The 22,973-nt window shown below is 36.6% G+C and overlaps 6 protein-coding genes and 1 pseudogene across 11 annotated transcripts; 2 read left to right on the top strand and 5 right to left on the bottom strand.

Annotated features, from left to right (window-relative positions):
• Positions 1-567: 567 nt before the first annotated feature.
• On the bottom strand, positions 568-2,558 carry LOC104719867 (replication protein A 70 kDa DNA-binding subunit C-like; annotated as a pseudogene). The gene is made up of 7 exons (XR_015568818.1): positions 2,204-2,558; positions 1,971-2,127; positions 1,613-1,867; positions 1,341-1,437; positions 1,109-1,233; positions 941-1,025; positions 568-843 (listed from the first exon to the last, which is right to left on the bottom strand). The product of XR_015568818.1 is annotated as a replication protein A 70 kDa DNA-binding subunit C-like (transcript).
• Positions 2,559-3,352: 794 nt separating this feature from the next.
• LOC147937436 (uncharacterized) lies at positions 3,353-5,198 on the top strand. Of its 2 annotated transcripts, none has more exons than XM_087469708.1 (3): positions 3,353-3,497; positions 4,031-4,085; positions 4,293-5,198. In XM_087469708.1, exon 3 carries the CDS (start codon positions 4,379-4,381, stop codon positions 5,048-5,050), a length of 672 nt encoding a protein of 223 aa, XP_087325834.1. In that variant the 5' UTR covers positions 3,353-3,497; positions 4,031-4,085; positions 4,293-4,378; the 3' UTR covers positions 5,051-5,198. The 2 variants fall into 2 exon arrangements, with proteins under 2 accessions (XP_087325834.1, XP_087325833.1); XM_087469707.1 differs by having other exon boundaries at positions 3,380-3,497; positions 4,243-5,198.
• Positions 5,199-5,754: 556 nt separating this feature from the next.
• Positions 5,755-9,134, bottom strand: LOC104719865 (uncharacterized). 4 transcript variants are annotated; one of them, XM_087469704.1, is made up of 6 exons: positions 8,860-9,134; positions 7,304-8,482; positions 7,123-7,216; positions 6,831-7,040; positions 6,566-6,742; positions 5,755-6,492 (listed from the first exon to the last, which is right to left on the bottom strand). In XM_087469704.1, the coding sequence occupies exons 2-6, from the start codon at positions 8,471-8,473 to the stop codon at positions 5,963-5,965; spliced, it is 2,181 nt and encodes a 726-aa protein (XP_087325830.1). In that variant the 5' UTR covers positions 8,474-8,482; positions 8,860-9,134; the 3' UTR covers positions 5,755-5,962. The 4 variants fall into 4 exon arrangements, with proteins under 4 accessions (XP_087325830.1, XP_087325832.1, XP_010436154.2 ...); XM_087469706.1 differs by having other exon boundaries at positions 7,304-8,479; positions 8,860-9,127; XM_010437852.2 differs by having other exon boundaries at positions 8,723-9,125.
• Positions 9,135-10,337: 1,203 nt separating this feature from the next.
• Positions 10,338-12,349, bottom strand: LOC104719864 (uncharacterized). The gene is made up of 3 exons (XM_010437847.3): positions 11,827-12,349; positions 11,574-11,722; positions 10,338-10,864 (listed from the first exon to the last, which is right to left on the bottom strand). The coding sequence occupies exons 1-3, from the start codon at positions 12,001-12,003 to the stop codon at positions 10,726-10,728; spliced, it is 465 nt and encodes a 154-aa protein (XP_010436149.1). The 5' UTR covers positions 12,004-12,349; the 3' UTR covers positions 10,338-10,725.
• Positions 12,350-14,627: 2,278 nt separating this feature from the next.
• LOC104720714 (serine/threonine-protein kinase WNK8) lies at positions 14,628-17,989 on the top strand. The gene is made up of 8 exons (XM_087469703.1): positions 14,628-15,144; positions 15,279-15,343; positions 15,689-15,726; positions 15,851-16,078; positions 16,173-16,393; positions 16,474-16,631; positions 16,712-17,111; positions 17,199-17,989. Exons 2-8 carry the CDS (start codon positions 15,293-15,295, stop codon positions 17,762-17,764), a joined length of 1,662 nt encoding a protein of 553 aa, XP_087325829.1. The 5' UTR covers positions 14,628-15,144; positions 15,279-15,292; the 3' UTR covers positions 17,765-17,989.
• A 1,369-nt stretch (positions 17,990-19,358) lies between these two features.
• LOC104719862 (uncharacterized) lies at positions 19,359-21,486 on the bottom strand. The gene is made up of 7 exons (XM_010437846.3): positions 21,088-21,486; positions 20,783-20,929; positions 20,578-20,676; positions 20,240-20,431; positions 19,984-20,103; positions 19,825-19,896; positions 19,359-19,728 (listed from the first exon to the last, which is right to left on the bottom strand). The coding sequence occupies exons 1-7, from the start codon at positions 21,346-21,348 to the stop codon at positions 19,504-19,506; spliced, it is 1,116 nt and encodes a 371-aa protein (XP_010436148.2). The 5' UTR covers positions 21,349-21,486; the 3' UTR covers positions 19,359-19,503.
• A 64-nt stretch (positions 21,487-21,550) lies between these two features.
• On the bottom strand, positions 21,551-22,921 carry LOC104719861 (uncharacterized). The gene is made up of 6 exons (XM_010437845.3): positions 22,694-22,921; positions 22,396-22,614; positions 22,207-22,286; positions 22,007-22,082; positions 21,778-21,885; positions 21,551-21,676 (listed from the first exon to the last, which is right to left on the bottom strand). The coding sequence occupies exons 1-6, from the start codon at positions 22,826-22,828 to the stop codon at positions 21,650-21,652; spliced, it is 645 nt and encodes a 214-aa protein (XP_010436147.1). The 5' UTR covers positions 22,829-22,921; the 3' UTR covers positions 21,551-21,649.
• Between the last annotated feature and the right edge of the window lie 52 nt (positions 22,922-22,973).

Below are 22,973 nucleotides of genomic sequence, written 5' to 3'. Positions count from 1 at the left end.
GAAGATTAGATTATCTTGAAATTTCTAAACAGTTTGTGGTTTTTCAGTCAGTTTAACAACTTTGAAGCTTGATTGTGGATTCTTTTTTTCAGTACCTTTGACATTAAGAATCCAAACAATGTCCCTTCCTTGTAACTCAATGAGATCTTGAGGAATTTGACCTTGACGGTTAAACTACAAAATAAATTAGAGAAAAAAGTTTGGTTATAAGGTGATAGTTATATCTGTAAAAAAACAAAAAAAAAAGCATGTTCGGACCATGACATAGAGTTGTATTTAAAAAATGCAAACCACACCTGAAGTTGCTGTTCAAGCAATTCATACGCAGACTTATGAATAAGTTGCATAACTTCTCTATCAAACAAAAGGAAGGTAGCGGTTGCAGCTGTATGATCAACAACTTTAACAAGTACTTTGTACCTAAGAGGAAGACAAAGAATGCTGATATTTTAATCTTTGTGATATGCAAGTGTCATACTTTATTAAATTGTTAAGGTGAATACTTGTTGAGGTCAAGTGCTTCTGTTTCTGGATTAAAATAGGGCATGGCCCTCTTGAAACATTGTGTGCATCCAACATAATACCATTCAATGTCTTTTCGAAATTCCAAAATTCTTGCAAAAGTAACGCAAGTATTTTTCTAACAATTTTAAAAATCAAATAAGTATATATCAACTTTATAAAGTAGACTTGAATATGAAAACAAATACATGAGAAGTTTTAGTAATCTGATCAATAGATTCTCAGCTGCTTAATGGGAAAGAATCTTCAACTTTGTTGCTCAAATCAGGTGTCATGAGTTGAGAAACTCTATGAACATCATTTGAGTCCCTATTGCCCAGCCTGAAGTGTTTTGTTGAAAAAAAAAGAAGATAATATGAAGATTTTTCCTTTTAACAAAGTATTTCCTTAGAAAACTTTAAACAAATAAATGACTTACTGCTTTTTAAATTCAGCAATCTCAGATAGGTCTCCATCAAGAAAAAACTTTGTAGAGAATCTAGAATTTTGAACAGATACTTTACCTATATATAAAATAATGTTTTGTTAAAAGGTCGCATAGAGAAGAGTTCATATTATAAATTAGTAATAAGATTGAATTTGTTACCATTAAATTTTTTGATCCTCATAAGACTCCCAAGTAATATTATAGGACCTGCAGTTTTTTTGGTAACATAAGTATATACATCTTCAACGTGATTCCCCCATAAAGTACACTCCATGATAGTGTCACTGAAAGAGAAATCAAAAAATTTATGGAAAGTGAACAACGCCATATGGTGTACAGTTTATAAAGAGAGACATGAAGAAGTGTGAAACTCTCCAGCAACTTCACTTACCTTAGATCTTTTAGCTGAATATCCAACATCTTTGACTTCTGTCCAGAACAATCTTTCTCAGTAATCTGACTCATACCAACAACTTCTCCAATAATATCTGGGAAAAAAATGGAAATCAGAATGCTTAAATAAACAGAAAGGAAGATATTGTCAACATTTTTCCTTTTAAATAAACTTTACTGTGAAAGATTGAGCTCCACTTCAAAACGATAAAGGATTTGTTAATCTATTTAAGAGTAAAGTGACATGTAGAATAGCAGGAGGATACATACCGAAGAATACGTCACCCACATTGGATTGAGTTGAAATCTCTGAGAAAGAATAACAGCTGAAGCGAGATATACTTGGGATCTGATCACACATGTAGTAAACATGAAATTAATCTTGTAAGGATGTACAGTTCCCTTGTAGTCACCAAGGTTATCACGAACTTCAAAATTCATGATATCACAAAACCTTCCTTCCACCAATTCTTTTTTGAATTTTCTAACTAAACTGTTTTTCACTGATGCTTGAATTCGATCCCCCTGTCATGATCAAAAAATATTTTGCAAATTTTTTGAAGTTATTCGATTGTGATTTGAAAAGACTATAATGTAATACAAAATTTAAATAACTACGCATACTTACCTTTGCATCCACTAGAATTGCTTCAATACCCAAAATAACTCCAGGTTTGTCTTTTGGATAAAAATTCCATGTCCTAGCTATTAGAACTCTGATCTTCCATTCTCTTTTTAAAGAATTTAGATTAGAGAGATGAGTAAAATCAAGAGGCATGTTGCAACTGAAATAATAGAAATCAGAATTAATATGGATAGAAGAAAAAATTAATGGATATGATCAAAAGATAAAGAACTTACCTCCGTCAGAACTGTTGTTTTGAAAGGAATTTAGCTTTGTTCAGTTGAAAGGGGTTTTGGAAGGGAAGATTGGGACATTATTTTTTGATTATAAAAGAGGTTTTGAGGAAAAAATTTTCTGCGATTAGAGAATGTTACAAAACATTTATATAGAAGATGGAATTTGTGGTAACCATCATGAACGTGGATCTTTTAGTGGGAGTGAAATTAGGATTGTTTTTCAGTTGTGTTTGTCAGTTCTGTTTCTCGTGAAACAGAGGAGAGAAAGAGGAAAGGGTGAACGACATAAAATGATAATGGATTTAGGGTTATTATTCCAAATATGTTTGATGGATTTAGGTTTATTTTAATAGTTATGTTTGATGGATTTCTTTGTGGCTTTATATATTTTTATTTTACCCAAAAATCCAAAAAGCTAATAATCACTATTATGTATTTTTGTTTTTAAAAGAATTATTTATCTTACGATCGAGTTTTTCTGATTTCAAATTTAAGAAACTATTTTTTTTTGTTAATTTTATTTCAAAATATCTAATGTGGCATAATTTTAGTGGACATGTAACTTGTAGTTTATAAGATAAAAGAATTTTTGTCGTGATTTCATAATATTAGTCATTTTTCATGACACTTTGTCATTATTATCAGATATTTGTTGTAACACTTGTCATTATTAATGCAATATTTGTTGTTATTTTGTGACATCTGTCGTTAGCCTTTACGAGATATTTGTAACCTATATTTTCATGTTTTCATCATTTATTTATATACGATTGATAAACTCTTTTAGTTTAGAATAATAATTATAAAAAACCCAGTGAATACACAATCATATAATAAAAAGTAAAATATATATTTTTTTTTTTGAAAACTGGTAAAGTATATGTTTACATTTACATTTATGATAACTTTTGTATAAAATCCTAGTCCACCGTGTTGATTTAGATTCTTAACTGTAATTTTTTTTAGTGTACAATATATGCTTAACGTGAGCCCTTGATTAATGGATAAATTCATGAACAAACATGATAAGATCTCACGTGATTCCATGTGGCACGTAACTATTGTTTGCATGTATCAATAGAAGAAATTAACCGTAACCGTAAGATCTTAACTTACTGCTCAAGAGAAGAAAGTGTTAACAACACACACGTGTCACTACCATAACCGTTCTCTTTGCTCTCTCTCTCTCTCTCTTTTAGATAGTCAAAAACATTCTCATTGGATGCATCACGCCTTTATCGTCTCAAAGGAACCCCAGATCACATTCCAACTCTCTCTCTCTCTCTCTCTCTCTGTAAGTTCCTGATCTGTGAAAGTAGTAGTAGTCTAATAAGTGTTCTTTGACTACCTAAATGTTTGATTCTATTTGCTTCTCCTTGATTCTTTTATACTAGAAACAAGTATATTCAATCTTGTTTTTGGTCAATATTAAGTTAGATCAACACATTTCTGAAACGATTTGATTTTTAGTTTTGTTGTGTTTTAAAACGGGTAGTCACTAGGTTTCGTTTGTTCTGGTTAGTTGATTAGGATCGAGGCTTGGTTCGGCCGTGAGTGAGTGAGTGGTGAGCGGGCAAGATCCACTATAAACGGCCAAGCAGTGAAAGCAAAAAAATACGATTAAAATACATTAATAAAGGCCATTGTAAACCATTAATTTAATTTGTTGTTAATCTTTGATCATTTAAATATTTTTCAGGTTTTAAGTGTTCAAGTATCTAGTATTTGTTAGAATATCTTTGAGTGTATTTCTCATAATTATTTGTGTATATTAGATAGCGAACTAGGTTAATTAGATTTGACATTCTCCTCTATATATTAATTTAGGAAGGAGACAAGCATGGATTGGGACCCAAATGAGCACGATGAACCTCCACTACTGGTAAGATCGATTTCGGTGTTTACTTATACGATTTCGTTTGAAGCATTTGAAATTTGTCTCTCAGTAACTCTTTTGTTTCCAAATAGGTTAATATATAATCTGACTTCTTTAATTTGGTCAGATATCTGAAACGGGTGTTACTTTCAAATGTTTTCAGAAATTCTTGAGCCATATATATGAGGAATATGAATACTCCGTTTTTCTCAGGAGGCGCAAATCCCTCGGATGCTTATGATTGGATTAAGCGTTTGAAAAGGAACTTCAACACCTGTGAGTGTCCCCTAGAGTTTAAGATGGATATTGCTGTGCGTTTCTTGGCTGGGGATGCTATTTCCTGGTGGCAACAATTTGAGGGTGGGAGAAGCGTCAAGACATGGATAGAGTTTGAAAATGTATTCAGGACACGGTATCTTCCACCGGAGGCTAGGGACTCCATTGAGCTGCAGTTCTTTAAGCTAGTACAAGGGAGTAAGTCCGTTAGGGAGTATGGCTCGGAGTTTCGCAGGCTTTTATGTTTTCTTCTAGAAGATTATGACAAGGAGCAAGCTGATATTCGTAGGTTTATAAGGGGACTGAGACCCGACATCCGGACATATCTACTCGGTGCAGAGTTTCAACGGCTAGCAGATGTTGTCGAAAAATCTATTCTGATAGAAGAAAGCATTCAAGAGGAGCAGGCTGAAAACTTCGCTTTTGGAAGTAAGGCAGTACATCCATCATCAAGCACTGACCATGCAGGCACCTCTAGAAAGAAAAAGAAGTGTACAGCTTGCCGGGGACACCATTTTGGACCATGTACATCCGCTAAAGTTTGCTACAACTGTGGTAATCCAGGTCATATTGCCCGAAACTGCAAGAATGTCAAGGACCCGGTAACGCCTCCCACAAAGCGTCAAGCACTCATTGCAATGGATGCTCCCGCTTCTTCTTTCCGATCACGGGAAAGCGAGTATGATCTTGTGTGATTTAAGCCTAGTATTTTTTGTTTGTATAACGGCTATTATGTAACATCTTTTTACTATTTTAGGCTCCGTCACTACCTTCTTTATCTAATATTTTATATGTCTTTAGAGGAGTCTTGATGGTATGAAAAAACTCTCGCTTTTTGTTCAATAATTAACTGTGGTACTATGCAATAGCTTAGCTAGCATATAGAAGACTGCATCAAAATTACTTGGAAACAAAGCTATTCAATAGGACCGACCTTATCTTAATTTATTTGTTGCCCATGTTTCCTCAAAGCACCTTTTTGCCTTTCTGATTATCCCTCTAGTAGTGGGGAAGGTGTATCATTTGCCACCTGATAGACGCATTTTAGTAGAATAAAAGAAAAAAAAAGTCTGCGTTAGGTGCAAAGAGTATGCAGTGAATCAGTGGCTTTTATTTCTTGCAAACAATATTGAATGTAAGACAATGGTGTAGTAAATCTGTTTGTTTAGTGTGGGCAAACAATAAGTTGAAGTGTTTTTGGCCTATAACAAATGATCCATATTCGATTGGTTTCAAATTATAATAACATAGATATATACATGCCAAAATACAACTCTCCCAATTCTTCATAAGAGACTAGCTAGGTACTACAGCTTCTTATTAATATACTGTTAATGTTTAGTTTTATGAGTAGGACAATTACCTTGAAAACAAATTCAAATCCGAGTGAAGACTGGTATTTTCATAACCAATGATTGATTACACACCAAAAAAAAAGATGTCACACTATACAATAGTACCAATTACAAGCAAATACAAAGAGAGACCCACTTAGCTCATGATCCTAATGTGCATATCTTAAGGCTAAGTGAGCACCAAACAAAATCAAAGAATACTGCACTAACACTGCCACAACTCTCAAATCTACACGCACTGCTTCAGGGTCTTTAGACCCGAATTGGTAAACCGTAGTTATGGAACACTCTGATCCTACCGTCCCAAGTTGCTGTCACAATAACAAGCCCCCACAGGTGAGGCGAAGAGGTATTAACGTTCTGGCATACACTCCTTAAGAGCCTCAACTTGGATCTACTGCTGACTGTAGCTGAAACCGCTGCTGCAGCCGCACCTGCTACTACTACTCCAAGCTTCTCTTCTGGCCACGTTGTTCCTCCTTTGTTTGGAGATAAATAGTCCATGGGAGCCGGGAAGTGAGCAAACGTTTTTTCCAAATCTGCTATGAAATTGTCTTCCTTCCCCTGCTGGCCTAGCCAAGGTATAGCCACAGACACATTCTGAGAGAGAAACCCCTCGTAAGATCTAATGGTTTTTGGTTTCTGAGAAGAAGCCTTCTTGTTGGGTTGAGAGTAGTCCCAAACATGAATGCCTGAGTCTTCTATTGTTGAGACAATATGTTTCCCATCAGATGTGAATGAAGCAAATGTTGGACTCGTCAGTGTTGTTCCAAGACTTGAAGCTGCAAAAATATATATCCACCATAAATAAACTCACAACAGCAACACCTACATATATCGAACGAAAGAAGAAACCTTTCTTAAGCTTGCAGATTGTATCCACCCCGCAGATTATTCGGATTTGAGAATCAGCAGAAGTAACCATCAGTTTGTCCGAATCACCAGGAAAAAACTGAAAACCAGTTATTCTTTTGCTAGGAGCCTTCTTCTTCCCATGTAAACTGATCTCTCTGTCCAGTTGCAGCTGGTTATCTGAAGTTCATAAAGATGATTCAGATATCAAAACACACATATGATTTTAGTTGAGTGTTTGGTAATCCGAAAAGTTAAAAAAACGTACCAATTGTATGGTAAAAGCGACATTCTCCAGTCATAGAACCTACTACAGCACCCTTAGCATCAGGTCGGTAGCACAAAGCTGTAACGATCTCTCTTATATCTGTGTAGTCAACAACTCGGAAACGGGACACATCCCATATTCGGACTTTCCCATCAATCGATCCACTTATAAAGTAATTGTCATCCACAGGATTGAATGCCACACAAGTCACTGTCACAAAGGAAGAGAGAACGTGCGTAAGAAGACATACCAAAAACAGAACTAAAGAAGGCAGATAAAGAAAGAAACTCACCAAAGCTCTTATGAGAGAAAACTCTGATGCATTCATCAGAAGAACCAACTCGCCACAATCGAACAGTCTCGTCCACCGAAGATGACAGTAGAAACTGGAGCACAATCACAAGTTGTTAATTAGTTCCATCATCTCATCTTCTTACCATTGAAAGAGAAAACAGAATCGGAAAGTAATTTACCCCTTTCTCCGACCAAGAAAGATCCAAGATTTCACCCTTATGTCCTTGGAACTCGTGCTGAGGGGTTTCAGATATACTGAAGACTTTTGAGGGCAACACAGCGCAAGTCGATTCTGACTTCTTCCTCAACAACCCTCTGCTGCTCTTTTCAACCTTGTCAGTCTCAGTCTTGAGAGGCTCAATCTGAGACTTGTCATTCATTCCAAAGTAGACACAACTAGAGCTTGAGTCAGACTCCACCACTTCAAACTCGTTGTCTCTTCTCTCGTCTTCAGTTATGTTCCACACTCGCACAACACAGTCTTCGCCAGCACTAGCTAAATACTTCCCATCATGTGAAAACTTCATCACCACAACGGATCCGTCATGCGCAGAGAACTCTTGTCCGATGCAAAGAGACGAAAGCTCCTTGAACTGCTTTTTAAAAGACTGAACTCGAGTTAGTTGCCTCCGTACCGATGATCCCATTGACTCACCATCAGTGCACTCTTCATTTTTGTCGAGAATATGAGTTAACACACCTAACTTCTTTAACCAACCTTTAGCTCCTCCCTTCTTAGGCGAATCTTCATAACGACTCATGGGAGAGTTCTGAAAATCTCCATAGCTACCAGACCTACTCGAACCAGATTCACTCAATCCCTCAGCAATGCTACTACTGTTGCTGGAATAATCTCTCGTCAGCAAAATCTGATCATCAATGTTCTTGGCACGATTCTGAAACGAACCTCTGAAACTAAATGCCTCAGCCAAAGAAGATGTGGACAATGATGAAACAGAGGAAACAGAGGATCTAGAGGATATAGATTCATTCCTCAGCAACTTCTCCTCCTCCTCCTCATCCTCCTCTTCGTTATTAGTTTCAAACACAGAGTTTAACTGTTTCGAAACTGGGACATGGTCGGAACAAGAATCTCCCAGACGATCAAGGTCAAGATCAAGATCGAGGTCAAAGTTTCTTTTTTTGAAACTAAAACCCATAGATTGAAAAAACTTTTGGCGACGGTTGTCAACACTCTCAGGATTCATAGTCCAGAGATGTAAATCGCCAGTTGCTTGAACAAAATCATCGGCGGCGACTTCAGAGTTACAATCAGAAACAGATGAAACCTCTTCACGAGCATCAGAGAACAAGTCTTCCTCTTCCTCGTTCCCTCGGGTACCCATCATTTATAGCTTCTGCCCAACAACAACAAAAAGTCAAACATATAAATTTGCAACAATGGTTTTCGAATTGAAACTAATCTATACGCTTAAGACCAAAAGGGGAAGTGGTCAGATGATAAAATCATGACAAATCAAATACGATCAGGGCAAAAAAAAAAAAAAAAGGAGATTGCTTTGGAGTAAAGCAATAGAATAAGACAACAGAGAAGAAGACGAAGAGTTTATGAGAAGAGATGAGATAGATTTGCTTACATTCTATCACCAGATTCAAATTTTATGCTCTCTATTCTTATAAAACAAAAAAAAAAAACACTAGTGTTGTCTCTTTGTCTGCATCGAAACGAACCTTGAATATATAAAAAAAAAAAAAAAAAAAAAAAACCCAAAACCTTGCGTCGATACGAGAGGAGTCACAACTCCTCCTTGCGAGAGAGAGGTTCAAAACACACACAAAAACATAAAAAAAAGGTTTGATTTCTAAGAGGAGAGGAATTTGGAAAATTGAGAGTCTGTTTCTTCGATTACTATACGAAGAAGAAGAGAGAAGGAAAGGGTACGAATCAATTAAATTGAACAAAGATCCTTTCCTTCTTTTGTCTTTTTCTTCTCTCTTCGTTTTTTTTTTTATAACTCTTAGTTTTGAAATGGTCAAAACATTGTTTACACTTACTTAGTCAACTTTTAATCTTCTAATCCTACTTTTATTTCAATAACCCATATGCTGAATTTTCTTTCTTTAATCTACTTTTACTTTTCTTTTCTACATTTGATTTGAGCAGGCCGGCTCATAAATAGCAAAATGAAAACACTATGACTCCTCTTCCAATTTTAAGATATTGACCCTATCGGATTTATGATAAATGAAAATTATAACATCTTGATTTAAGAAAATTGATGTTTTTCATTTGTTTTTTTTTTTTTCGCCACATTTTGACTTGATCGTTGTTTGTGTTTAGTTGTTGCCTGAGTCAATAGCCTCATATATGTGACTCACCTACCTACTCACTAAACAATTAGAAACGAGGTGATGATATCACAACAAATGGGTTAAATTCCCCATTGTTTTATTTTGGTTTTATGTGTCACCTAATTTATATTCATTGATACATTTAACAATAAACTTGAAAAAAGACTTTATCAAAAAATAAAAATGAAACAAGAGAAAATGACACACTAACGATAAACTAATTATTTATCAATTTTTAGGAGGTGGGAACACGATTTTGTCAATTTCCCTTTTGAGCTGAATAGATTACCTCACGTGTGCTAAAATGTCTTTGTTAGATTTAAATTCTAAATATGACAGTATAAGTTTACAGTTTAAACATACTTTTAGATTTATGTTTATTTTCGTACTTAATTTAGATTATGTGTTGAAAGACCTTAAAATTCCCAATTTAAAAATAATAGAAATGCTTTGTTTGAACAAATTTTTAATCAGTTCTAAATAACAACAGTTGCGTCGGTCATCGTTGTTTGACAACATGTATCTTCCTCTTAGAAGTGTCATGAAGGAGAGAATCTTCAAAATCTCGTTGATCACTTCATTAAATCCGAAAAACGTCAATCAATATTCGATGAACTGATTGTTCTTTGGTTTCATGTTTTTATCTTTTTCTATGCCATGAGACCAAATTGTAGGTTTTACTTCACTGTAAAATCCTAAGCCTTTATTACAACTGGTGTGTCAGGGCAAGACTCTAATTCACTTCAAACAATGACATCTCTTTAGTGCTACATTAATATTGAGGACCACCTATCACGTTGAACCCATCATCATAATGAACACCGACGATCAGTGTTATACTTGCTAGGAGTAAAGACCGACCGTTACTACTAGTAAACCATAAATACATAGTTGCTTTGATTTCACATTAATAAATAAATCTATATATAAAAAAAACAGTGTATATAAATTTCTCTTCCCCAACTATTCATTCAAACCCTAAGATTGCTCACTAAACAACTTCTGTTGTAACCGGTTTCGGGATTACACAAAATAAGAAACTAGGAGACCACAAACGAGATCAAATATGAATTAAATAGAAGCCCCAAACAAAGAGTAGAAAAGGTTTGATTATGCGATGGGATGGAGACCAAATAACACATTTTTTCTCTTGTTGGGATTCAACGTCTGTCTAAGGGTACAGACACGTTGAATGACTGATGGCACTTGTCGTTTGGATTCCACATTCCAACTACTACTCTGACTCGCATAATACACATACCTTTTATCTTTGTTTTCTCAGAAGTTTTCATTGGTCTCCATTGATTCCAAATATGCGGACCTTGTGCATGTGTGGGAATTTTGCGACCACCATGACAAATACGGCCAGTGTGTTGAGAAAGAGCATCGGGTGCTGATAGTCTGTTGTGTGAGAGGCTATCAAGTACCTACATGCAAAAGTTTGATCAGATTTTCAGTTCAGAAAGATCCAATCGTCATGAGGTATTCAACAAAATTCTTTAAGAGAGATTCAGCAATCTCACAACAGACCTTACGTCTCGTATGAATGTCTAGACCTAAAATATACATCTATGATGTTCGCTAAAGAAGCATTTTATAACAAACTGATGATATCAATCATTAATAGGGAACTTCGATCGAACCCTAATCAGTGAAACGGATTTGAACACAGAAAGTGACACTTTTGAAGCGCACTACTCAACAAACAGAAATTAAAAATGAAGAGACTCATAGGGCCTGCAAGAATAATTTTTATTGTCATGCCTAAATGTAAACTGTATAGTAATAATGCCAATCAGATTGTCAAAAACAAACCGCTTTACCAAAAAAAAATCGACTTGCAATTAAGCAGGCAGGGGTAAGTAAATTAAGCTCGTTGAGAGCATCTCTACTCTACATAACCAGAGGTAAAATGATCACAGAAACAAAACAAAAAGCATCACTTTTTCCAACATTGGAAATCAATAGGAGAACACAAGTATGGCAAATTAAAAGATCATCAGAGCATCTCCTACACAAAAACTAAATTGCAAAAAAAAAAAACTGCAACCATTATGTGATGAAGAAGGTGAAGAAACAAGAGGCGGTGGGGGAAAGAAGAAGATCGTCGAGATTTGAAAGAGAAAGGAAACTTACAAGACAACAGGAACAACGGTGAGAAACTTGCGATTACGTGTAAGCTGCTTGCCATTATCAATCTGTTCCCACCAAGTCAACCTATTATAGACTCCTTGATCATCTCCAAACGGTGTTCCCTTCTTCCAATGGAACGAATGATACGTGACCTAGAAATTACACAAATTTCAAATCTATATAAAATCAACCCAAAAAAAAAAATTGGAAATCAAGAAATCAAACAGATCGGAGGAGGAGATTGGGGGGGGAATACGGTGAAATGAGCGAGGTGAACGATGGTCCAAGCGATGCCAGGAGAACAATGGAAGACGGAGAGAACGAGGAGCCAAGAGAAGAAGAGGATGAGAATATAAGTAGTCCAAACACCAGGATACGTGAACCACTCCGTGTTCCGATTCACATCCGTCGTCGGAAGTGCTCTAACGTACATCGCCGGAGATTTGGAAGATCAGAGGAGGAGGAGGAGGAGGAGGAGGAGGAGATCGGAGATGATGATGAACTGAATCGTACAATAAAGGAGGAACAAGTTTGTTTCTTTTTTGTCTCTGCGTCTATTTCTTTTGGGCTCTTTCTGGGTTTTTTATTTTCTTCGATTTTTTGATTTTTTTTTTTCATATAAAGAAATTAAAAAAGCATTAAATTAAAATAGGAAGGTTGTTGGATGGCTCACCGATGTTAGCCTCACCGCGTCGCTCGATAAACCACGACGACGACGACGACGACTCATTCATTGCTTTGCTTTTTTTTTTTTTTTTTTTTTGAATAAAATATTGGACTCTTCTTAATTGGCATCGATCGGATATATATTCATTAGATATCCGAATTATTCAATTAATTACACTTTTTACATTTTCAATTTTTTAAAAAAAATATTCGTTTTAATTGATTATTGAACAAACTAGTTATATTTTTTTATATATAAGTAAAATACTTTCAAATCCCTTTTGTTACGAATTTTCTATTCCCTATTTTTGTGAAAATATATCGAATAAAATATTTAAATTATCTGTTTTGGCATTTTCATTTTGATCTTTAAAATGAACATGTTTTATTCATTTTTCTTACAGAAACTAACAATTCCTTCTTCTTTTTTGTTCTCTCTTTCTCTTTCCTCACATACTCTCTGTTTGACCAACTAATTCAATAAAAGCAATTGCATCTTTTAACACAAAAATATATTATTCAACCACAAATGATTGTATTCACCAAAAAAAGAAAAACGACAAAATGATTTATATCTCGTATTAATGTTCTACCATTTAAGATTCATTAAAATTGAATTATAGTTATATCTATTATCCAATTAATAATAGAAAAACCTTAATAATAAAAGTAGGAAAATACATTATAGTATGTGTTAATGATGTTGAGAGAATTCAAAAGTTTTGAGGTATGTTTAGTAATTATGTGGATTAGCCCGTATAAAGTTAAACTCTCTCAGACACTTCTAACAAAGTTCTATGAAAAAAGTTATTATCCAGATCTCAAATACTTTTTGTTAAAATAATTGTCCTATCTAATGGTATTTAACCGCATTATGGTAAACAAAATCGAAGAAGACCGATAAAGAATGAAACTCACCAAGGCAGATTTCACTACTCTTCTTAAATGCTGCTTTTGGTATGTTTTCCTAGGCACTTTACTGAAGTTCTATGGAACAAGCTATATTATTCAAATTCCATTTTCAACACTTATCTTAACAAAAGATAGGTGAGATCTGGATAATAGTTTGTTCCATGTAGTTTCAGTAGAAATGTTATGGAAAATTTTGAAAACTCTGCAAGAGCTAATATCTAGATTTCATTACTCTTCTTCTATACTGTTGCAGTCTGCAGACATATGATTTCCTACGCAGATCCATAAAAGTACAGCAAGAAGGCATAGACTAAACTATGAAAAAGATAATAACTTAATGGAAAACACGGCTACATGTATCTTAGCAGCTTCAATAGCAATTGCTCCCCGAAACACCACTACTGAAAACATAGTGTTTGATAAGGATCACCTCGCTAGTCCAGCTCAAACTGCTGATCCTGCTGCAATCACTATAAAGGAAACAAGTGAACCTAGTAAAAGAGGTAGAAGGTGACACACAAAATATATTATTCAACGACAAAATGATGTAGATATTTGTATTAATGTTCTACCATTCAAGATATATTATAGTTATATCTATTATCCGATTAGTAATTTAAAAACCTTAATAAAAATAGTAAAGTACATTATCGATGGTATATATATGGTAATGATCCAAGGAATTTTAAAATTCCACAATTTTCCTGATTATAATTGACAAAAACAAAAAATCTTTACAATACAGTAACATATTTCAGATGATTTAGAAATAAAAGAAAGAAAAAACGATTAACAAAACTTTTTAATATATAATAAAAACGACAAAAATTAGCTTCTTGGGTCATATTCAATCCTCAGATTGTTGTCTCTGTACGATTCAGTCAGAAACTCGGGACCAACTCCTGTTAGTTTGTGAGTTCTCAGCCCACCTTTGGAGATTGGTCCTTAGTAGAATCTGCCCTCACCAACGCTTGTTCTGCTCTTGGGAAAAACTTCTTTCCTGGACCCGATTCTCCTGTATTTCGGCACCCTCTTTGCTCAGAAAAGTTACAGCGCAAGTGGTAGTCTACAATATCTCGAGGCAGCGAAACAACATTCTACACAACTCACAACGCTTAGCTTCCCCCCCCCCCCCCCCTCATCTTTAAGATTGTCGACAGGGAGTTGCACAACATCATCACCTCTAGAAGACATAGGAAACATTGGCGAAAGCTAATGACCCTTTGAATCCGTTAAATCACTCAAATCTCAACTAATTCTATTGTAACCTTGTTTTTTTTTTTTTGCCAAGGTTACTCTTTTGTAGGCATTACAATGTTTGTAAAACCTATTTTTCATTAATCTCATATTTACAAGTTTAGCAAAAAAGAAATTAGTACTCCAAACCTGATAAATGACAAATATATAAAAAAGGCCTGAAATAAATGAAAATAGAATGCCAAATTTATTAATTTGTTGAGAAGAGAAGAGAAGAGAAGAGAGAGAGCGTTATTGGTTTGATAAAGACAGATAATTTGACTTTCCCGATTTATTTGGTGGCCGCCCCCTACCCCCTACCCCCTTCTTTTTTTTTTTTTTTTTTTTTTTTTATTATTCCCTTTCGATTTCATCATCATCATCATCCTTGTTCTTCTTCTTTCTTCTTCATCCTTGTTGATCTCATCGCAATAATAATAATAAAACTACTGTCTCTAGATTCTTGCACAAAAATCATGGAGGATCATCATCATCAATGGAAGAAGGATTGTTTGTTTTTGTTCTGACAAAAGAGACCGAGACGGATAATCACGACGGAGGGGGGAGGGGAGAGAGAGATCGACAAATCGGGAGATCGGAGAAATGATGGGGATGATTCCTTCCGCCGCCAAACTCCGTTTCCGATCTTCTTCAATCGATTCGTATTGCTTCGCTCATGAGGCTTTCTCCGATTGTACCATCATCATCATCTCCGTCTTCTCCGTCCATTTCTTATAGCCATTTTTTTTTTGTTCTCCCTGTAATAATAATAATAATCTCCCTTCCTCGATCCTTTTTTTGCTTCTTTTCATTTGTAATCTCCCTTCCTCGATTGGTTTGTTTTGTTTGTGCATACACATATACATATATTGGCTTCTGGTTCTGGATTTTTAGGTCAGATATCGTCCATGGAAGAGGCTGATTTCGCCGAGAAAGATCCTTCTGGCCGTTACATCAGGGTACGCTCTCACCTTTGTTTTTCTCCTCTCTCATTCTCGTTTTTAATCTTTGCATTATGAGGAAAATGACCAGAGCTCGAACATTTTGACCTAGTTTGAATGACTTCTCTTTTGTCTTTGTGGTTCTACCTAATGAGAGCTGTTACTTTGATCTTATGCGTGTGTGTGTGTGTGTGTGTGTTTTGTATATTATTTCTTTTAATCTGTGTTACACATGCATTTGGAACAATCCAATCCACCTTAAGATCATGTTGCATTGCTGAATGCTAATTTATATATAGCATGAATGGTGGAAAACAAAGTAGTTATCGTTTTTTTTTTTTTTTTTTTTGTTCTATTCTTCAGTATGATGATGTCCTGGGGAGAGGAGCTTTCAAGACTGTGTATGGTTCCTACACCCTATGCTTTTGTCTTTTTAGTTCCAAAGGAAAATTATTCTGATTTGTTTTGTTAACTCCCCCCCCACCCCCCCATCCATATATATATATTTATATATATATATACCAGATATAAGGCGTTTGACGAAGTAGACGGGATTGAAGTTGCTTGGAACCTAGTTAGCATTGAGGATGTAATGCAGATGCCTGGTCAACTTGAAAGGCTCTATTCTGAAGTTCATCTACTAAAAGCTCTAAAACATGACAACATCATCAAACTCTTCTACTCTTGGGTTGACGAAAAGAGCAAGACTATTAACATGATCACTGAGCTTTTCACCTCTGGTAGTCTCAGGCTGTAAGTATCTATCTCCTCCTCCTCACTTCTCTTCTGTTATATGACCCTTCGCTTTCTGTTTTCTTCTCATCACCATTTCTTTCGATGCGCCAAGATACCGTAAGAAGCATAGGAAGGTCGATCCCAGGGCCATCAAGAACTGGGCAAGGCAGATTCTCAAAGGCTTGAACTATTTGCATTCTGAGACTCCTCCTGTTATTCACCGCGATCTTAAGTGTGACAATATATTTGTCAATGGAAATACTGGAGAGGTCAAAATTGGAGATCTCGGACTCGCAACTGTTCTGCAGCAACCCACTGCACGAAGTGTGATAGGTAATACACCAAAAAAAAAATATCCTCCTTCCTAGACCCTTGAAAATCTACTGTAGCTGAAATTTTTTGAGTGCATTCAGGTACTCCTGAATTCATGGCTCCTGAGCTGTATGAAGAGGAATACAATGAGCTTGTGGACATCTATTCTTTTGGCATGTGTATGCTGGAGATGGTAACCTGTGAATATCCATACAACGAGTGCAGAAACCAGGCTCAAATTTATAAAAAGGTCACCTCGGTAAGTCTTCCACGATCTTGACTTTCCATCAAAATTATTTGTTGAAGCTGGGCTCCCCTTTGAAACTTTGCATTTTGCAGGGTATAAAGCCTCAATCTCTCAACAAAGTTGATGATCCTCAAGTTAGGCAATTTATAGAGAAATGTCTTCTTCCTGCCTCTTCAAGACCAACTGCTCTAGATCTCTCGAAGGACTCGTTCCTTGCAAGAGATGGGTGCAAGGACTCTGCTCTTCTTGCTTCATCAAGCACAGCATCTAAACCTGTGAGACCACCACAGCATGAACATCTTCCCATGGATGTGGATCATAACGAGAATAGAAGTGTCTCCAGTGGCTCCTCTCGTAAAAGCAATGAAGACTACTCATGGTGCCAAACGATTGAACTTCAGAGGTTTGCAGAGGATAAAGAGTTCAGGTTGAGAGGAGAGAGGAGTGATGATGTCACGGCAGCAATGCTTCTGCGTATTGCTGGCTCATCTGGTTCGTTTGCTATAACAAATAACTTCTATCCAAACTCAGTCTTCTCACAGTTTTCATTTGCTGAATCAATTGAATGTCCTAATACAGGTAAATGTAGAATCGTACACTTTGCATTCTATCTGCACTCAGACACAGCTAAGGCAATCGCTGAGGAAATGGTTGAGGAGCTGCATCTAACAAGCGAAGAAGTTGTTGTGATTGCTGACATGATAGATGACTTGATGATGCAACTTAACTCTGACCGAACCTCGTCGCATCATAATCAAAACTCTCCACATGACGATCATGAAGCAGCAAATCAGCAAACTGTGAACTCGAAAGATGAAGAAGCTGCAGGACAATCAATGAAGTCAGACATATCCGCAGACTATTACTTACCCTTCTCTTCAAACAACGCAAACGCTGCCATGGAGGCTGGTCGAGATGCAGAGTCGATGAACTCGTTTCTGGATTCTTGCTCAATGATGTCAACCATCTACAATCTTTCCATTTCAGACAATGACTACCCAGAAGACCTCAAGACGGAACTGAACCTGATCGAGTCACAGTTTAACCGGTCCTTCCAAGATCTACTGAAACTGAAAGAGGATGCTATAGAGAACGCAAAGCGGAAATGGATTACGAAAAAGCAAAAAGCTGTGATCATCTCCTGATTTTGATATTTACTCTTCTTTTGGTGTCTTCTCTTCCCCTGAGATTGGTGTTACATTACATTTGGTGTTTGGATATATTTGATTTGATGTAAAGAAATTTTTTTTACTTAACAAACTAAAAAAAAAAAAAAACTGTTAAAGAAGCTAACATTTATTTAAAAGGTAGACAGATTTTGCACATAATTGTTCCAGAGATTAGATGCGATCTCATCTCTTAGCCTTAAACTATCTCCAACTTCGTCTGGTGGAAACCCATGTTCATGCCCCTCTTCTAAAGCCGCCACTCCTCTATCTTCTCCTGCTTCCGGCATAGTCTCTTCTTCAAACATTCTAAACACCATGTCATCTGGTTTCTCCAAGCGGACGTAGTTGTGCAATGCACAAGCAGCAATCACCAGCTTCACTTGTGTTTGCAGAGGATACGGTGGAGCTGATGTCAGAATGGGAAACCGTTCTTTCAAAGCTCCAAAAGTCCGGCGAATAGCTCCGTGCAACAACTTGTGTCGCTCATTGAACATTTCCTTTGCTTCTTCTTCTCCTGAGTTGGTTGAAACACCGTGATACGGCGCGATAAAGCCAGGAAGATTCGAGTACTTGTGATCTACAATGTAGTATTTGCCTTGAGGGACTTGTAACTTGTTACGCCGAGACAAAGCTGCATTGAGAACTTGTTGATCAGAAGCTGAACCTTCCCAGCCAGCTAACACGTAACGGAACCTAAGATCGAAGGAAGAAGCTGCAAGAACGTTCTGAGTAAGAAGTCCATTGCAGTTCCGAAACGGACCTTGCTCGTCGACTCCAACCATTACAGGTATATGAAAGCTATCAACAACACCAACACAGTCTTTGAAATAAGGATAGAATCTAGGATCATCATCATCATCCTCTAGGGTATCAGAATTGGGACTGGATTGAAACAAATCAACGGAGATTGCAATAACTGCATTCAAAACATTGTTGAAGTGGCGGCTAATGGTTTCACCAGAGTAACAGAAGAGTTCTTGAACAGCTCGAGTTCGAAGATTATGACCAATGATGAACAAGAAGATTGCTAACTGTTCCTCGATCTTGATACGGTTAGTGTGACGCAATAAGCCTCTGGTCTGAAAGAGATCACAGAGCTTATAGAAGACAGGCTTATCCATTCGGAAATTATCAAAACATTGTTCGTTTGGACCATTGAGGATCTGGTATACGAACTTGTTACCATCTGGGATTGGAGTAACAGCTTCTTCTTTGTCTCCTTCGCCTGAGATCGCCATAGATTCTTCTTTAGCGACGCAGCTAAACAATCTCGATCTCGGGAACTATCTGAAAGCGAAATTAAGAGAGAAGTCCCAATAAAAAGGTGAAATATCTCCGATCATAGAGATCGTGTATTGCGCTCCATCTGTTCGACGATATGTCCTTTTTTTTCTTTTTTTTTTTTGGGTAAAATATCAATTTATAAACTGATTTTCTTTTTCTTTGCTCAAATAAACCTTTTTTTTTCCTAGAAATTATGAAACTTAAATATTCAAATGTTTTTTTTTTTTTTTTGACCAAAGTTAATATATTTTGTAATTAAAACCTTGAAGAAAATAAATCACAAACGTTTTAACATGATATGATTCCATTCAAAGAAAATTCATTCAATGGGTTTCTCAGCTGACTCAATGAAAACAGAAATTGTAGAACAAAATCATTTCTCTCCCTCTCTCTCAATGGGTTAATGGGCGAAATGATCATGTGATGCTGAGTCAGAGAGTGAGGGCGGTTCGGGCCATGGATAAAGCGCCGTCGTAGGATTGGTTTCCGCCGATAAAGCCACTCATGTGGACGAAGACACAACCGGGAATCTCAGCTGCTTTAGAGAGTTCTTCATCCCTAAGGCCTCTCCATTTCTCAGGGAGAGGCTTCCGGTTCTCAAACCTGTCTGGTGCAACCGCCACTGCTTGAACTCTCCACTGCTTTGCTCGCTCGTCCTGTGTTTTTTTTTTTTTTTTTTTGTTCACATTTCAAACCAGTTTTAAAAATCTATTTTTTTAATGGACAGATGCTATCTTAGAAGGTTGGTGTACCTGGTAGATGACGTATTTGATGAGAGGCTCAATCTTCATTTCTTGCTCAAGCTCGAACAAATGAAGCTTCCACTGCTCACAAGAGAACCAGAGTTATAATCTTAAGACTCCAAATCGTACTGGCATCGATAAGAGGAATGGAGGTATTGAAACACTTACAGGGCAGAATTTATTCAATATCATGATCTCACCACTGGGGTCTGTCTTGAATCTTTCTTCAAGACACTGCATCACAATTGATCGAGCCGGTAACCATGATCTTGCATGAAACTGGACACTCTACAGCACAATGTAAAAGAAGCTACCATAAGCTTTATATTTGTTTATGAAACATGTTATGTCTCTGGGAAACTAACATTGCAATGGACAGAGAAAACTAATAAGCACATATAGTGTTATATAAAAGCGAACTTACTTCGAGGAACTCTTTTCCCGCTAGAGCCATTGCACGCTGGAAAGCTTCATTCTCTTTCTCTTGTGACTGGTCAGGGTCAATCCAATCCAGATTTAATCTTCCAACTCTTGGGGAGAGATGTGTGTTGTTCACATATCGTGGAGGCTGATCTGTATCATACCGATTTATTCCGTTGTCCACAGCATCAATTGCCTGTAAATATTAAGCAACATAAAGTCATCAAAACAAACAAGAATTGATATCCATATGAAGAATAACCAATAATGCACTTAGAGCAAGCCAACAATGATAAAAGGAAACTCAAAATTTTGAGTTAAAAATGGAAAATCTGCAATCACCTCCATGAAGCTCTTGTAGACAGCTAAAAACAACCGAAGTACATCAGGGTGGTCTTGATCAACATTAAGCTCCTTAGCTATGATCTCCTTACCAAAATGCTGAAGTATAACCAACAACAACAACAACAGTTAGAACTTAAAAATTGAAATCTTAGTGAGAAGAGCAAACAGCAAACAAACACCATGGTGTAGGTTTTTGTCTAACCTTGTAAACAAGACCAGCACTACTGAGCTTAGTGTTGAAGCCATGTCCAAACACTTCTTCAAAACCTTTCTGGTGATGATCATAACGGTCATGCTCCGGGTCATAAACACCTCCAACATCAAGTACTGCATCAAGTTCTGCCAATATCTACATGTAACATACAACAAACGAGAATCTTATCAACCACCACCTCACAAATGACCATCAAAGAAACCCTAATTCCAAAATCTGAAGAAGGCAATTTCTAGCAACTAATCAGTGACTCATTTCTTAAACAGTCTGAGGATTGTTTCTGTGATTGTTACCTTAGGGTCACGAGAACGGACGATATCAGCGCCGGAGAATTTATCGACGAGGCGAATCATGAAGCACCCGAGAGCTTCGTCGCAGTGAAAGCTTCCATTATGAGTACCAACTTTCTTGACGGAAAGCTCTGAAGGAGAAGGAGAGGTAGCAGTGGAGTAAACCCTAACGACGCTTGAAGGAGCCATTGCTGCTACGAGAGGAGGAAGACGAAGTTGGAACAAGGACAAGTTTCTGATTAAACCTTTCGTTACCGGAAACATCTCACGAAGTCTGATACAATGTCAAATGGGCCTCTTCCGCCTTTTTATACGACGCTTAATAGTATAGGCCCATGGGCCTCTTAAGTTTCTTTTGTTTTTAATTTGCATTTCATGTTACCAAATTTTTACAAAGTCATCAAATTCAAATACAGGTTTAATACGTTGGTGTATAAAAAAAATCAAATGTGGAAGAAAAAAATGATTTTGTTTTCGAGGAAGATTAAATTAACAAAGCTAATACATAGCTAAAGGTTTGTTACAAAATATTCATTTATTCTCTATGTGTCTTTTGGGGTTTTTCTTAATTTTCATCGTCACGGTTTTTACCCTACAAATGCAAAAACAACAAAAAAAAAAAGACAAATCAAAACTCCAGTTATGTATTGAATTTGAAAGTCTTTCTCTTTGTAATAAAGATACTAAAGTTACCTTGGAATGTTTGTCAAAATGGATTCTTTTCTTAGATGAAAAGTCTTCAGATGTGTCTCTGAAGAATCGAAGTGTCTCAACATCACCATTTGCAATGCTTGCTTCAAGCTATCCACCCACCCAAAAAAAAAAAAAAAACAAACAAGGAGGATACAAGATTAAAAACACCAAAGTATGTTGTTGCAACCAAAGAGCTTGATTTGAAAAAAAAAGACATAACAATCAGAACCTGAACATGAATAATGCCCAAGACAATGCTTGTAATTGGTAACCAGCTATCTTCTGGAGAAATTGACAGATTCGAACTGCAAAACATTTGGATACAACAAGATGACCAAAGTCACGTATATACGAAGCAATTTGGATTCTTCAAGATTTCATATGAACAACAATGTAACAAAATGGTGTTGTGTAACAAAAGATGATTGCCTCAAGTAAGGAAGAAGATAAACAAGAGCATATACAGCATAACGAGATTTCCCAGTGTCAAGCCAAGCAAAGACCCAACTCTGTTCTCTCCATTTCATCAACCAAAAAAAAACAATTCGAATTTGTTTAGAGTTTTGATTAGAATGGAGATTTTTTTAAAATAGGAAATTTAGAGAAATGAAAACAAACCAGCCAATTGAAGTAAGGGATGAAGCTGATGATTCCCATAGCAGCTAATCTCAAATCAGTTGAAACAATCGCTGAGTTCTCTTCTTCTTCCTCCTCCTCCTCATCGTTGACTCGTTTCGCCACTGGAAAAACAAATGAACTGAGGATACAAGCACCAATGGCTGTTACTAGTGGTGCGTCCTGTGAAAAATCCGCTTTGCAAATTACCTTCCTACATAGCTGACAAGTAAAGAAAGGAATTGAGAGATATATCAAGAGAATCATTCTAGGAGGAAATTTGGTAGCCTTGATCAATCACCTTGTTAGGGTTTTGTAAGGGATAGGCTAAAGTAGGGCGCGGCGACGGAGACGAAGAAGAAAGTAGCCGAGGCTTGGTATACGGAGAGGCGGAGGATGAAAGTCCGCAAATCGAGAGACACGACAGAGACGCCATTGTTTTTGAGCTCGGTGGATCCTTCGGAAACTGACAGCGATTTTCACGAGAGAGAAGTGTGAGAGAAGAGGCGGAGTTTTAATGGGCCGTTAAAGCCTACACACTTATGGGCTCATTAGCCCAATATTTAGATTATCATTTTTTT

Source organism: Camelina sativa, chromosome 10, assembly GCF_030686135.1.
Source record: "Camelina sativa cultivar CO46 ecotype springtype chromosome 10, ASM3068613v1".
Lineage (NCBI taxonomy): Eukaryota > Viridiplantae > Streptophyta > Magnoliopsida > Brassicales > Brassicaceae > Camelina > Camelina sativa.
The sequence above is the reverse complement of the archived record's forward strand: the minus strand, read 5'-3'. Positions and strand labels throughout refer to the sequence as shown.

What these genes read in the sequence shown, in the direction of transcription:
- LOC147937436 (XM_087469707.1), top strand. Translation starts at nt 4,262, where the DNA reads ATGAGGAATATGAATACTCCGTTTTTCTCAGGAGGCGCAAATCCCTCG.
- LOC104719865 (XM_087469704.1), bottom strand. Translation starts at nt 8,473, where the DNA reads ATGATGGGTACCCGAGGGAACGAGGAAGAGGAAGACTTGTTCTCTGAT. An exon ending in TTTCTCTCATAAGAGCTTTG is followed by an intron (nt 7,041 to 7,122) that starts GTGAGTTTCTTT and finishes CCTTTGTGACAG; the next exon opens with TGACTTGTGTGGCATTCAAT. An exon ending in TCGCTTTTACCATACAATTG is followed by an intron (nt 6,743 to 6,830) that starts GTACGTTTTTTT and finishes TATGAACTTCAG; the next exon opens with ATAACCAGCTGCAACTGGAC.
- LOC104719864 (XM_010437847.3), bottom strand. Translation starts at nt 12,003, where the DNA reads ATGTACGTTAGAGCACTTCCGACGACGGATGTGAATCGGAACACGGAG. An exon ending in TTCACCTCGCTCATTTCACC is followed by an intron (nt 11,723 to 11,826) that starts GTATTCCCCCCC and finishes TGTAATTTCTAG; the next exon opens with GTCACGTATCATTCGTTCCA. An exon ending in ACCGTTGTTCCTGTTGTCTT is followed by an intron (nt 10,865 to 11,573) that starts GTAAGTTTCCTT and finishes TTTTGCATGTAG; the next exon opens with GTACTTGATAGCCTCTCACA.
- LOC104720714 (XM_087469703.1), top strand. Translation starts at nt 15,293, where the DNA reads ATGGAAGAGGCTGATTTCGCCGAGAAAGATCCTTCTGGCCGTTACATC. An exon ending in CTTCTGGCCGTTACATCAGG is followed by an intron (nt 15,344 to 15,688) that starts GTACGCTCTCAC and finishes TCTATTCTTCAG; the next exon opens with TATGATGATGTCCTGGGGAG. An exon ending in AGAGGAGCTTTCAAGACTGT is followed by an intron (nt 15,727 to 15,850) that starts GTATGGTTCCTA and finishes TATATATACCAG; the next exon opens with ATATAAGGCGTTTGACGAAG.
- LOC104719862 (XM_010437846.3), bottom strand. Translation starts at nt 21,348, where the DNA reads ATGTTTCCGGTAACGAAAGGTTTAATCAGAAACTTGTCCTTGTTCCAA. An exon ending in CGGGAAAAGAGTTCCTCGAA is followed by an intron (nt 20,104 to 20,239) that starts GTAAGTTCGCTT and finishes ATTGTGCTGTAG; the next exon opens with AGTGTCCAGTTTCATGCAAG. An exon ending in TCAAATACGTCATCTACCAG is followed by an intron (nt 19,729 to 19,824) that starts GTACACCAACCT and finishes AAAAAAACACAG; the next exon opens with GACGAGCGAGCAAAGCAGTG.
- LOC104719861 (XM_010437845.3), bottom strand. Translation starts at nt 22,828, where the DNA reads ATGGCGTCTCTGTCGTGTCTCTCGATTTGCGGACTTTCATCCTCCGCC. An exon ending in TATCTTCTTCCTTACTTGAG is followed by an intron (nt 22,083 to 22,206) that starts GCAATCATCTTT and finishes AATGTTTTGCAG; the next exon opens with TTCGAATCTGTCAATTTCTC. An exon ending in ATTTTGACAAACATTCCAAG is followed by an intron (nt 21,677 to 21,777) that starts GTAACTTTAGTA and finishes TTGCATTTGTAG; the next exon opens with GGTAAAAACCGTGACGATGA.